Source organism: Lampetra planeri, chromosome 1, assembly GCF_965212315.1.
Source record: "Lampetra planeri chromosome 1, kcLamPlan1.2.h2, whole genome shotgun sequence".
NCBI lineage: Eukaryota > Metazoa > Chordata > Hyperoartia > Petromyzontiformes > Petromyzontidae > Lampetra > Lampetra planeri.
The window spans coordinates 16,671,903-16,685,527 of record NC_136107.1 but is presented as its reverse complement, the minus strand read 5'-3'; the positions used below and the strand labels follow the sequence as shown (position 1 = coordinate 16,685,527).

Genomic DNA, 13,625 nt, shown 5'->3' with positions numbered 1-13,625 from the left:
TCTAGCCCGTGCCGCACCCGTTTAGCCCCCTCGATCCGGCCAAACAAAAGCTGTTTAGGCATGCGGTGGCTGGGCATGCGGGCTACATGACCCAGTCAACGCAGCCTTGCCTGCCGGAGGAGCTCACCGATGGGACTTTGCCCAGATCTTTCAAGAATGTATGAGCTCCTCACACAATCCAGCCTGGTTAAACCCAGGATGGATCTTAGGCAGGCCAGCTTAAATGTTTCTAACCGGCGAAGATGCTCCATCAGGGGGGTCCCCGTTTCGCAAGCGTAGAGAAGGGAGGGAATGACCGTGGCCGAGAAGACCTGAAGCTTCATGTGAAGCGACAGACCAGGTAGCTTCCACACAGCGTTACGCAACCGATGAAAAGATATTGACGCTTGACTGATTCGGAGTGAGACCTCTGCTGTTAAACCGGAGCCGGTCATGAGCACACTGCCCAGGTATGGGAAACTCTCCACTCTCTCCACAACTGCCCCACACACACGGACGTACAGTGAGGGAAAAACGTATTTGATCCCCTGCTGATTTTGTACGTTTGCCCACTGACAAAGAAATGATCAGACTATAATTTTAATGGTAGGTGTATGTGAACAGTGAGAGACAGAATAACAACAACAAAAATCCAGAAAAACGCATGTCAAAAATGTTATAAATTGATTTGCATTTTAATGAGGGAAATAAGTATTTGACCCCCTCTCAATCAGAAAGTTTTCTGGCTCCCAGGTGTCTTTTATACAGGTAATGAGCTGAGATTAGGAGCACACTCTTAAAGGGAGTGCTCCTAATCTCAGCTTGTTACCTATATAAAAGACACCTGTTCACAGAAGCAATCAATCAATCAGATTCCAAACTCTCCACCATGGCCAAGACCAAAGAGCTCTCCAAGGATGTCAGGGACAGATTGTAGACCTACACAAGGCTGGAATGGGCTACAAGACCATCGCCAAGCAGCTTGGTGAGAAGGTGACAACAGTTGGTGCGATTATTCGCAAATAGTAGAAACACAAAATAACTGTCAATCTCCCTCAGCCTGGGGCTCCATGCAATATCTCACCTCGTGGAGTTGCAATGATCATGAGAACGGTGAGGAATCAGCCGAGAAATACACGGGAGGATCTTGTCAATGATCTCAAGGCAGCTGGGACCATAGTCACCAAGAAAACAGTTGGTAACACACTACGCCGTGAAGGACTGAAATCCTGCAGCGCCTGCAAGGTCCCCCTGCTCAAGAAAGCACATATACATGCCCGTCTGAAGTTTGCCAATGAACATCTGAATGATTCAGAGGACAACTGGGTGAAAGTGTTGTGGTCAGATGAGACCAAAATGGATATCTTTGGGATCAACTCAACTCGCCGTGTTTGGAGGAGGAGGAATGCTGCCTATGATCCCAAGAACACCATCCCCACCGTCAAACATGGAGGTGGAAACATTATGCTTTGGGGGTGTTTTTCTGCTAAGGGGACAGGACAACTTCACCACATCAAAGGGTCGATGGGCGGGGCCATGTACCGTCAAATCTTGGGTGAGAACCTCCTTCCCTAAGTCAGGGCATTGAAAATGGGTCGTGGATGGGTATTCCAGCATGACAATGACCCAAAACACACGGCCAAGGCAACAAAGGAGTGGCTCAAGAAGAAGCACATTAAGGTCCTGGAGTGGCCTAGCCAGTCTCCAGACCTTAATCCCATAGAAAATCTGTGGAGGGAGCTGAAAGTTCGAGTTGCCAAACGTCAGCCTCGAAACCTTAATGACTTGGAGAAGATCTGCAAAGAGGAGTGGGACAAAATCCCTCCTGAGATGTGTGCAAACCTGGTGGCCAACTATAAGAAACGTCTGACCTCTGTGATTGCCAACAAGGGTTTTGCCACCGAGTACTAAGTCATGTTTTGCAGAGGGGTCAAATACTTATTTCCCTCATTAAAATGCAAATCAATTTATAATATTTTTTACATGCGTTTTTTTTATTTTGTTGTTGTTATTCTGTCTCTCACTGTTCAAATACACCTACCATTAAAATTATAGACTGATCATTTCTTTGTCAGTGGGCAAACGTTCAAAATCAGCAGGGGATCAATTACTTTTTTCCCACACTGTACACACACACATCGTGGCAGACACGCACATGGACTCACATATGCACACCAGGACTTACACAATAATAAATAGATTTATATTCACCAAGTAAATTTAGAAATATTAGTTGTCAGCACACAAACTAAAATATTGTAATATTTCCATGGTGATAAGTAAAAATATAGGTTTCTATGTACGTGAGTTTATCGAAACAAAAGCAAGGAATATAAATATGAGTTGTCCGCATACACACAAACATTATTAATGTAATATTTGCAAAGTGATTATTTAAATAATAGGTTTCTATCAACGTGAGTTTAGCGAAAGAAGCAGGAAAATTGTACTTAACATTGCCATGGTGAGGCCTAGTCCTGTGCAGAGCCCCAGGCCTCGCCTAGATTGCCCAGTCGGCCGAGGTGGCACCTTGGCAGGCTGGGGGCTGGGCTGCTAACCCCCCACCATCCCCTCACCCGCGCTACAATAATACTATCTAAGCGCTATACTATTAATATGTACGGACTCTATAGTAGTAACTGCACGCATCGGCGTGGGGGGGGGGGACATCACACTGTGAAGGATTGACCTCAGAGTTTTGTCTTTTTTATAGCATTTTTAACGAGAAATAAAATTTCCCCATCACCACCACCGAACGCGTGCGACTTGGCAGGGGCCGTTCCTCCCACGGAAGGCGTGTGAGTTGGTATGGTCGAGCGCTCGTAATAAATAATGAATTAAAGAAAAATCGCACCAAATCGCTAATTGAACTAATTAAACGTTGAGGGACGTGAAAAACGATTATCGCTTGCCCACCGCGGGGCTTACGGCGTGATACCTGGCAATTTTTTTTCATGTAAACCCCACCGTTTGAGAGCTAAATCCTTTGCAAGTGTGCGGACACACATACAGATAGACGGACAGACAGACAGACAAAACATGCCTTTTATAGGTCAGACAATCTACAATATCTCTGCAGCGAATGTTGATGTGAGAGGCACATTTGTGGTGTCAATTGTCAAGACAACACAGCAAACATAATATAACTTGTTCCACATAGTATTCCACAAAACTTGCTGCACATCGTCAGTGGTAAAGTACTGAATGTTTCATCAAGCAAGGAGCAATAACACGAAATCCTGCTTTCCGTCCTGGCACTGTCCGAGACATGCTTTATTAGCAGCAGGCCACGAAGGCGTATTACACGAGCAATGTTATACAGTACCAGTTAATATGTCCCACTGCATGCTGTCTCCTCGTGTCATGGTGTTAGCACTGTCTGGACATGTCCTTTGTGTGGGACACACTTTCCACGCTCCCTAATCCGGGCTCTGGTCCAAGGTTCCTTACACCCCTCTCTACAACCTGATACGCAGCCTGGCGCAGGTGGGACTAATCGTTTCCTTGTTATGTGAGCGACAATACTCTCTAATTATGCGCACAACCGCCCTTACCAGTGCGTGTGCCCATGTAAGATCCTGCACCTTTGTCATCCCGTCTGGCCGGGAGGTTTTCATATTGATCTCATGCCAAAAATTCCACCTTTATACCCTTCTTCCTAATTTGTCCCTGAGAAATGTATTTGGTTGCAGGCCGTGTTATTCGATATGGTTTACTCAGAGTTAATTTGCTTCAAATGAATGGACAATGACACAAAATCCGACATGAAAATAGTGTTAATGATGCCCACAAAGTTCTTGCCTCCTCATTTACAGAATTTATTTCCATTGATTTTGTTTTGGCTCAGTGATGTCGGATTAAGATGAGGGGTGGGTCAAGGGTGGGGGGAAGAGGGCACAGTGCCAGGTTCAGGAAGGAAGAAACACACAATTTGTAGTGATTTCTCTGGCAAGTTATACATCTCAAGTGTTATACTCTGTCAATGTAAGAGGGGTGCCTGCCTTTTGAAAATTCCCAACCATTTACATCTGGCTCTGGCTTGTCTTGATAAAGAGCACCCAGATCGTAGCTTGGTGACTGAAATCCATGTTAGTCAGCTTCACAGAACATAATTTCAGTGAAATATATTTAAATGCGGCGTTATTTTAAATGTGTTTTTTTTTATCAAGAAAACTTTAATTTGTTTTGATGTCGTAACGCACGTGTCTGCCTTCTGGTGGTGGCTGGCTGGAAACCACACAATTGCGCATGTCACACGAGCGGCCGCAATGTTAGCAGCACGTGCATAGAGCGCGCCGCCTCCAAACTGCGACAAGTGGCAAGCGAACAGTGCTTCGCAGGATCATGATGGTCATACGAACCGCTATATCACGCCAAAAAAGAAAACAATCAAGATATTGGTATTTGTGTCATGTGTTCACTTTGCTTTAAGCAGTGTACAAACTTGAAACACCCAAATGGACTTGTGTACTGCTAATTATATTACATTTTTCACACTTTTTAATGTGAAAGTTGCATGCTTTGTGCGCCATTAGATACAGTATCTATTTGATGTTAACATTTCGGCTCCAGTGTTCAATTAGCCTCATTGAACTGCATGGACATAATCACGCATGTTTCCAAAGCATATTTAGCCAATTAAACAAAAATGCAGTGACATGTGTGAATACTCAACATTAGCACTGCTGAATTAATAAACATTTGTAGCAATGACCGTACCACATTCCAATTAAATATATCAAAGTGTGCCGAAAAATGGGGCCTCGCAATCTCACTACCACTATAGTTCTCACCGCACCACCCCCTCCCCCAACGCTGTGAATAATCTCGCTTCCTTGAAGAGTGGAACCTCTTCTAGAATCTCCCCATCCCCTGGAATGAGCAAAACATTATTTGGTTGTAGAAATGAGAGACAATGCAATACATTTGCACTTGAAATACACTTTGGAAGACTGACATAAGATCAGATGAGTCAGTTCTGGCAAGGTCCAAATCAGACTTATACTCTCCAGCATACTTCTATCCTCCGATTGGCACGGTTGGTTATGTACGGCGCAAAAAAGTTCAACATACATACTTATCCTGGTTCCACACCTACTTCTCAAACCTGCTTCTTCTGTTTCCCATGCAAGAACTGTCTTCCTATCAAAACCCCCACATCACTCCATCCTCTGCCCCTGCCCTTCTCAATGAATCTACTCCCTATTGGCAACATCTCCAGTCTTATTCTTAATCATAATTTATATGCCACTGACACCCAGGCAGCTCTACATCACGGCTGACTACATGGATTCAACCTCACTGTCCTCTCGCACATTCTGCCTTGATACAATATCATCTTTGTTTCCTTCTAACTTTTTTCAGCTAGATGTTGCCAAAACTGACGCACTCCTCATTGGAAAAAAATACACTCTCAGGAAAGACTCCAGTTTGAGCCTAAGCCTCTTAAATTCTGACAACTTTGGTGTTATCATTGATCCTGAGTTGTCGTTTATTTTCCTCCACGTGTCAACATATCAACAGGATCTCGGACCTCCATCTGTGCAACAACTTTCACTTCTTTCATTTCATTACCCCAACTGACCCTGAGAAGCGTATGAATGCTTTCAACACATTATACAGTGAGGGAAAAAAGTATTTGATCCCCTGCTGATTTTGTATGTTTGCCCACTGACAAATAAATTATCAGTCTATAATTTTAATGGTAGGTTTATTTGAACAGTGAGAGATAAAATAACAACACAAAATCCAGAAAAACGCATGTCAAAAATTTTATAAATTGATTTGCATTTTAATGAGGGAAATAAGTATTTGACCACTCTGCAAAACATGACTTAGTACTTGGTGGCAAAACCCTCGTTGGCAATCACAGAGGTCAGACGTTTCTTGTAGTTGGCCACCAGGTTTGCGCACATCTCAGGAGGGATTTTGTCCCACTCCTCTTTGCAGATCTTCTCCAAGTCATTAAGGTTTCGAGGCTGACGTTTGGCAACTCGAACCTTCAGCTCCCTCCACAGATTTTTTATGGGATTAAGGTCTGGAGACTGGCTAGGCCACTCCAGGACCTTAATGTGCTTCTTCTTGAGCCACTCCTTTGTTGCCTTGGCCGTGTATTTTAGGTCATTGTCATGCTGGAATACCCATCCACGACCCATTTTCAATGCCCTGGCTGAGGGAAGGAGGTTCTCACCCAAGATTTGACGGTACATGGCCCCGTCCATCGTCCCTTTGATGTGGTGAAGTTGTCCTGTCCCCTTAGCAGAAAAACACCCCCAAAGCATAATGTTTCCACCTCCATGTTTGACGGTGGGGATGGTGTTCTTGGGGTCATAGGCAGCATTTCTCCTCCAAACACGGCGAGTCGAGTTGATGCCAAAGAGCTCCATTTTGGTCTCATCTGACCACAACACTTTCACCCAGTTGTCCTCTGAATCATTCAGATGTTCATTGGCAAACTTCAGATGGGCATGTATATGTGCTTTCTTGAACAGGGGGACCTTTTGGGCGCTGCAGGATTTCAGTTCTTCACGGCGTAATGTGTTACCAACTGTTTTCTTGGTGACTATGGTCCCAGCTGCCTTGAGATCATTGACAAGATCCTTCCGTGTAGTTCCTGGCTGATTCCTCACCGTTCTCATAATCATTGCAACTCCACGAGGTGAGATCTTGCATGGAGCCTCAGGCCGAGGGAGATTGACAGTTCTTTTGTGTTTCTACTATTTGCGAATAATCGCACCAACTGTTGTCACCTTCTCACCAAGCTGCTTGGCGATGGTCTTGTAGCCCATTCCAGCCTTGTGTAGGTCTACAATCTTGTCTCTGACATCCTTGGATAGCTCTTTGGTCTTGGCCATGGTGGAGAGTTTGGAATCTGATTGATTGATTGCTTCTGTGAACAGGTGTCTTTTATCCAGGTAACAAGCTGAGATTAGGAGCACTCCCTTTAAGAGTGTGCTCCTAATCTCAGCTCGTTACCTGTATAAAAGACACCTGGGAGCCAGAAATCTTTTTGATTGAGAGGCGATCAAATACTTATTTCCCTCTTAAAATGCAAATCAATGTATAACATTTTTTACATGCGTTTTTCTGGATTGTGTTGTTGTTATTATGTCTCTCACTGTTCAAATAAACCTACCCTTAAAATTATAGACTGATCATTTCTTTGTCAGTGGGTAAACGTACAAAATCAGCAGGGGATCAAATACTTTTTTCCCTTACTGTAACTCAACTCTCTTCTCTATGGCCTCCACAAATTCCTCATTTCCAAACTCAAGATTATGCATAATCCATTTGCTAGGATCTCCACCCGCACCTGTGAGTGAGACCACATCCCTCCAATACTTCAATCCCTCCAATGGCTTCAAATTCAATCTTGGATCAAATTTCAGATGTCACTATCTTCAAGATACTCCAACGACTCAGCCCTGCGCATCTCTACCCTGCTCATCTCACTCTGCTCCACTGCACACACTCTCCGCTCCAGCAGCCACGGCCTCTGTTGAAGCCCCCAGTCAACATTCGCTCAGTGGCAGGTCGCTCACTCTACTCTGCTTCCCCAATAGTCTGGAACTCCCTTCCCCCTAACATCCATGCTGTCGACTCCCCGTTACTATTAATTCCCGTTTTTCCCCTCAGCCTATGATTGGCTGCCTCAATCTATATTATACCCACTGGTTTATGTTCCGTGTTTTTAGACACTATATCATTCCAAATTGTGTTGCATTGTGTTATTTAGGATGCCTTGGTGAGTAGCTACAGAAAGGGGCTCACAGTTGCTAAATAGTGCGCTAGTACGAGGCAGCCGAGCGGCATGATTATCTCGCAGCCCATGTGAGAGCGAGGCACATCAAGGAAGGATGTTTAAAGGCCCCCCGTGGTGCGGCGCACATCTCAGCGGGCCCGTATGCGCTTTAGACCTGGGTATCCTGCTGAGATAAAGCCGGGACCTGGGAGGCTTTGAAGCTTCTGTGTGTGTGCGCACGTGTGTGTGTGTGTGTTTTTGAAACAGTGACACATATATAGACATACTAAGAGGGAAGAACCAGTACGCACAAGAATGATAGAGGTAGGAAATAAATAAAGGACAAATAGCTGGAAGAGATTAGACAGAGAGATATTATTTTAAAGATACAGAGGATACCAGTTAAATGTTACCAACTTATTTTGGCATGTGGTGCAATCGATGCCTCTAAATTTTCGAAACAATCCTTATACAATCCAAGCAAATTATATCAGTAATTAATTGAATACTCATTAGTCCTGACAGTGATACTTGTTATGATGCATCCTTCACTCAGGACTGTATTATTCCATGCGTGTGTCATACATTATTAATTTATCGTCATGCTCATCCACATGAATATGTATCCATGTGTTTATATAAATTGTGCTGACAAAAGTACAAATGAAGGGAGTGGAGGCTATGCTATGGACACCAGAAAATACATGACAATTCTCATCATTGTGACAAAGGTAGACAATACTTAATTTGAAGTTTTCGTGACTGCAGGAATCCATATTCTTTGGTTCTTTCGGTAACGTCACCTGAAGACGGTCACTTGTGTTGTGATCGAAACGTCGTGATCTATTAATTTTCTATCTAGGTGACTTTACCGAAAGAACCAAAGAGTATGTAGACAAGACATTAATTTAATGAACCACACTCTTGAGTATGTTTAACTTTTGGCGCATGATTTGGCCAATGTGTCATTCATAATTTGCACCACCCATTATAAAGGTGTACAGCGGATGTGCTCGTGCTATCTCACATGAGTGAAGTGCTGGTTGGAAAACATCAGATGATACCGGAAGGTAGCAGTCACGCCTCCCCGCAGACGCTGTTCCCTGAATTCACTCACTCGCATGGTTAGCACATTAGGACATTTAAGCGAAATGTGTTTTAAATGTTTGGACGTGTGCAGTTTGTTAGGTTCGAGTGTGGGAATTGGGTGTAAAAAAGCTGGCAGCCTCAGGCTGTCAATGCTGATTTACATATTTGGATCATGCACACACACGCACACAGCGTGTATGTAATTTTCCGCTGGTTTCAGTTTGTCCTAAATTCCACCTTCAAGGATAGCACACATTAACCAGATATGCCAATAAACTGGTCAATTCATTGTGAATACAAACCAATGTTGACGGTGGCACACCCAGCCAATTGTGAACAATTATTCATTATTTACGTACAATTTCACATATACGAGAAATCTACAACAAAGGTAAATGGCATTCAACAGCCATCTAAACATTCTCTCCCCCCTGGGTGTGCCTCTGAATGCAGATAAACCCTTTCAAGTAGAGCACAATTCAGGTGCAGTTGATTTGCCCTGTATAAATAAGCATAATAATATAGCGGTCAATATATTGATACTTTGGAATATGGGGGTGGGGGAATCACATGCTTATATTCAGGGACTTATGCATTTTCTATATTTCATTTGCATACATAGACAGTTGCACACAATTAGAATAATGCGGTTTCAAACAAGGACACGTGCACAATGGTACAATCTTACATCTGCGAATGCATGTGCTCATACATAAATGAGGCTGCCTCTTTCATTATATGGTTGGGAAAGTAATTACGGCGCAGTAATGGTGCTGGCTGCCAGCCTGGGGTATTCTCACGTGAGGTGTGCGATACTGTGGCACGTTGCGGTATTGTATTGTAGAAATGTGGATTACCGTGATATGCTCCACTGAGTGATGTATTGTGGTGTTTTGTATGGCTACTTTAGAAAATTGCATTAAGCTCCACTTATTTCTGAGTCCATTATGACGCGAAACGTGTTACCTGTGGTATATTGAGAGTTTTGCTGTTGTGTTGTGCAGATGACACTATTGAATTGTGTTTGCGTACCGCGTGATTACATGTGACGTGCAGGGTGTGCTGCATTGTGCATTGTCTCGTGGTAAAGTACAGACTGAACCATTTATAGAAACCCCACTGATTTCTTACGATCCTCTGAATTTCTTCTCAACAATTGATTGAATATTGTGCAAGTGATTGCTCCATATCTTAAAGGAGAGCGTTAAAATATGTATTTCGATTGGTGGGAGACGTTTTCGGTATTTTTTCTGCAATGTCTCATAGTTATTTTAGTGGGGTGTCTATAAATGGATCAGCCAGTGTTTTGCTGTCTCTCACCCACGACCCCTTTGTCTCTTGCAGGCATCAGCCAAAAGCGGCATCAGCTCGCAGTGCAGGAAAGAGTATGAGGTGTGCATACAGGCTGTGGGAACGCATGTAGAGAGTCAGCACCAGGGCTGGGGGGGAGGAGGTTATTTAATTGCATTTGTGAAGGCGAGGCCCTAAGGCCCAGAGTACAAAGGGACCATCGACTAAAAAACACTGGAGGTAGACTGAGGATGATGGCAGATTTGGAAGCTGCAGCCTAAACATTTCCCTCTTGCTGCTTTCAGCCAATTCAAGCCATGGCTGAATCGTGTGCAGCTGGCCTTCCTCCCAGTAGGGCTGCATGTGCACGTCACATGCATGTCCTCAATTTCCAGGTCAATGTTTTCTCTCTTGCCATTGGCGCCGATGAGTGCACGAACAAATGCAAACCGCATTGTCGCATTTGGAATTTTATAAACATGCACCCTAATATATGAACCTTAACGCGGGACCCCGGGGTCCCGAATAAACGGAAATAAAAATCGTAATTAATTTATTTATTTTTGGCGACTCCGACCCACCGCGCACATAAACGCCGCGACCCACCAGGTGCGGATCATTTTGTTGTAATGTCGTCCAAGCGCATAGAGGACGAATGCGCAGAAGAGCTGAACAAGCGAATGCACTCCATGCTCGGGTATGGGCAGGATCATAAGTCGTATCCAAAGCTGCTCAAACTGCCTACACGACTTAAGTCCTTTATTTGTATGCATAATACAGTAAAACTGCTCTCTTATCTTCATTATTATTTGTGACCTACCAATGTCTGCAGCAGGATCAATCGATGACAATCCTATTACCTGCAGATATTTAACAGATGAGATGTGTTGCACCGTTAATTCCTCCTGTTTGAAAATACTTTTCTTGTCTGTATGCATCTGTCCAGATATTTTTTTTTGCGGTTAAGCCATAGTCCCCACATACCGCTCATATCAATGCGGATAAGAGGAGCGGAGACCCACTACTCTGTAGAGTAACATTGGTATAAACGCTTGTTAGAATATGAACAGCGCATTGAAAACGCGTACTATTTTATGTACTGCTTACAAAGTGTGTTCACAAATCCACACTGAGAAACACGATGATTGACAGAGGGGTGTGAATTATTTTTTCGATAGTGTATTTAAATAGAGGTACTGCAGGTAAGTAGTTTTCACTTTTAAAGGAATAGTTTAACAACACTTGCCACCATCCTTCAAACCCATTGGTGAAAAAGAGCAAAGTTTCTGTTTCCATTGTAATATAATGTATATGCGAGAGCCGGGGGCTTATGGGACCCGGGGTCCCGCCATAAGGTTCACGTGACAGATAAGCACGTCTGATTTAAAGGTCACTGTTGTTTCGGTATTCTATTAAGTCGTTGCTGCAATTTAATTATTCGCGCATTTAATAATGAAAATAATTACATGGGAAATTGCAAACGGATCACTAAGCTTTACAGTAGCAGCTTTCCTGAATAAGAAGAAAATACGAGATGCTGTAGTATTGCATCAGTAAAAAGGAAAGATATTGTATGTCTTTTTATATGTATTTATGAAGTGGCAAAACATTTCCTTTGGAATCAAGGCGACCATTAATCACTTCGAGGATTATGAAACAGATACCACATTGTGGGAAGTGAACATAGGTCATCTCGTGTGTGGACTTGACCCCACCATAGAAATGTGGACCTTCCACCACAGCCTTCGGCAGACATATGTACTGCATGTAAGGCGCATGTTTGTAGCTTACTTAGACGAAATCCTGGAATGCATTTATCAGTGAAAAAAATACATAAATATACATGAAGTACTGTACTGTATATAATGTCAACATAAATTCTGCCATTTATGTTGACATTCAGCGTAGAGCGCTGGCATTGTCTTGCCGATTCAATACAATTGCGGTTTGTCATTCAAAAGTAAAACGTTGTGGGTTGTCTTGGTGCTGTATCGCCACCTCGTGGTGAGAACTAGTGCTGAATAGTTAAATTATCAAAGTTGTGTGAGTTTGATTCATCATTGGTTTCTTTTGAATTAGATCGTGTAAAATGTGTCGTAAGCCCTCCCCCACCCGACATTTTCAACTGATAGAAGTGTCACGTGATGAAAAAAAGTACCAAATGTATTGCTGCTTCAGCAACACCACAACATTTAAATGGCTACGACGTTTCGCTGGAGATTATGTTCAGCATTATCAGGTTAACAAGAGCTCAGATCGACACACAACTTTAAAAGGCCTAACCCAAAAAAACACAATCATGATCATAATATTGGTCGTAAAAGCCTGTGGGAGTTTATTAGTTAACCTTCCATAAAGAAGAGTGTACACACTTTTAAACTTCTGAGCGCCATGCCAGTATTTTCACACATTTTATTCTGACAGGTGACACAACCTTGATTAAACATGCATAATCACTGCAACGAATGTTACATTTATAATAATAAGACACCAATCACATAAATTACGCTGCAATTATTGTTAAACATAATTTAAATTGTTATATTTTAATGATAAGTTGCATGTATCACTAGTTTATTAATATAGCTGGAAATTAGGGAATACAGCGGGCAATACATTCCTTAGTTGCAGAGCATTGTTAGAATGGCAATAATTGTATTGATAAAATGTTCTTTTTTCATTTTTTCAGACTGCTTTGTACAACTGTGTCAATCGCAATGAGAGTAAGTGCTGCTAACCACATATCTGAGTATGTCTCTTCACTTTTAAACGCAGCAGTAAATGCATGTACATCATCAACCATACTCTTATATTTTGTATGTGGAAGATTTCCATTCCCATCCTCCATGAATTACCTGCGGTTAGAATCTGGACAAGTTAGGGGAATGCTGTAAAATCGTGGGTAAGCCTTATAAAAAAGCTTAACTTAAGATGCATATTGTTTCAAAATTGCTAAACTGACAGTGATTACTGATTATATTGCAATTATAGGAGTGTAGCATTATATTGAAAACTATACTTGTAGTGTAATCAGTAATTAGCGAGGTACAGAAAATAATCAATCTTAACGACGGTAATTGGTTCCACGAAACCGGTCGTTAATTGATTTTGTCGTTAAGCGAGTATAGGAAAAACATGTCAAAGGATTAATTCGTTCCGATAGCATAGAAATTGACGCTTTTCACCCAAAAAAACGTTCTTTATAATATTTAAACAATGGATATTACAACATAAATATACGAACAACATTATAAACACATTATTAAAAGAAACATGGTAAATCAATGCATTAATTAATATGTACTGGACCTACAACAGCCCATCGTTAACAGGGGAATGGTTGGTAAGCGAATACATTGAGCTCGATTGAGGCACAACACATTGGGCTCTATAGAGGACCGTCGTTAAGCGATTAGTCATTAACATCGGTGGTCGTTAAGAGGGGTTCTACTGTTGCTGTTAATGCACTGCGCTATGAACGTGACCTCAAGTTCAATTGTCCGCCATGGCTAACATCAGTGGTGAG

General features: G+C 42.6%; 1 protein-coding gene across 1 annotated transcript in view; it reads left to right on the top strand.

Annotated features, from left to right (window-relative positions):
• The window catches only part of RECK (reversion inducing cysteine rich protein with kazal motifs), a 134,050-nt gene that overhangs the window by 71,166 nt on the left and 49,259 nt on the right, over positions 1-13,625 (top strand). Inside the window, exons 6-7 of the mRNA XM_078594813.1 lie at positions 10,154-10,201; positions 12,789-12,822. Coding sequence (XP_078450939.1) covers positions 10,154-10,201; positions 12,789-12,822 — 82 coding nt within the window. The remainder of the gene's footprint in view (positions 1-10,153; positions 10,202-12,788; positions 12,823-13,625) is intronic.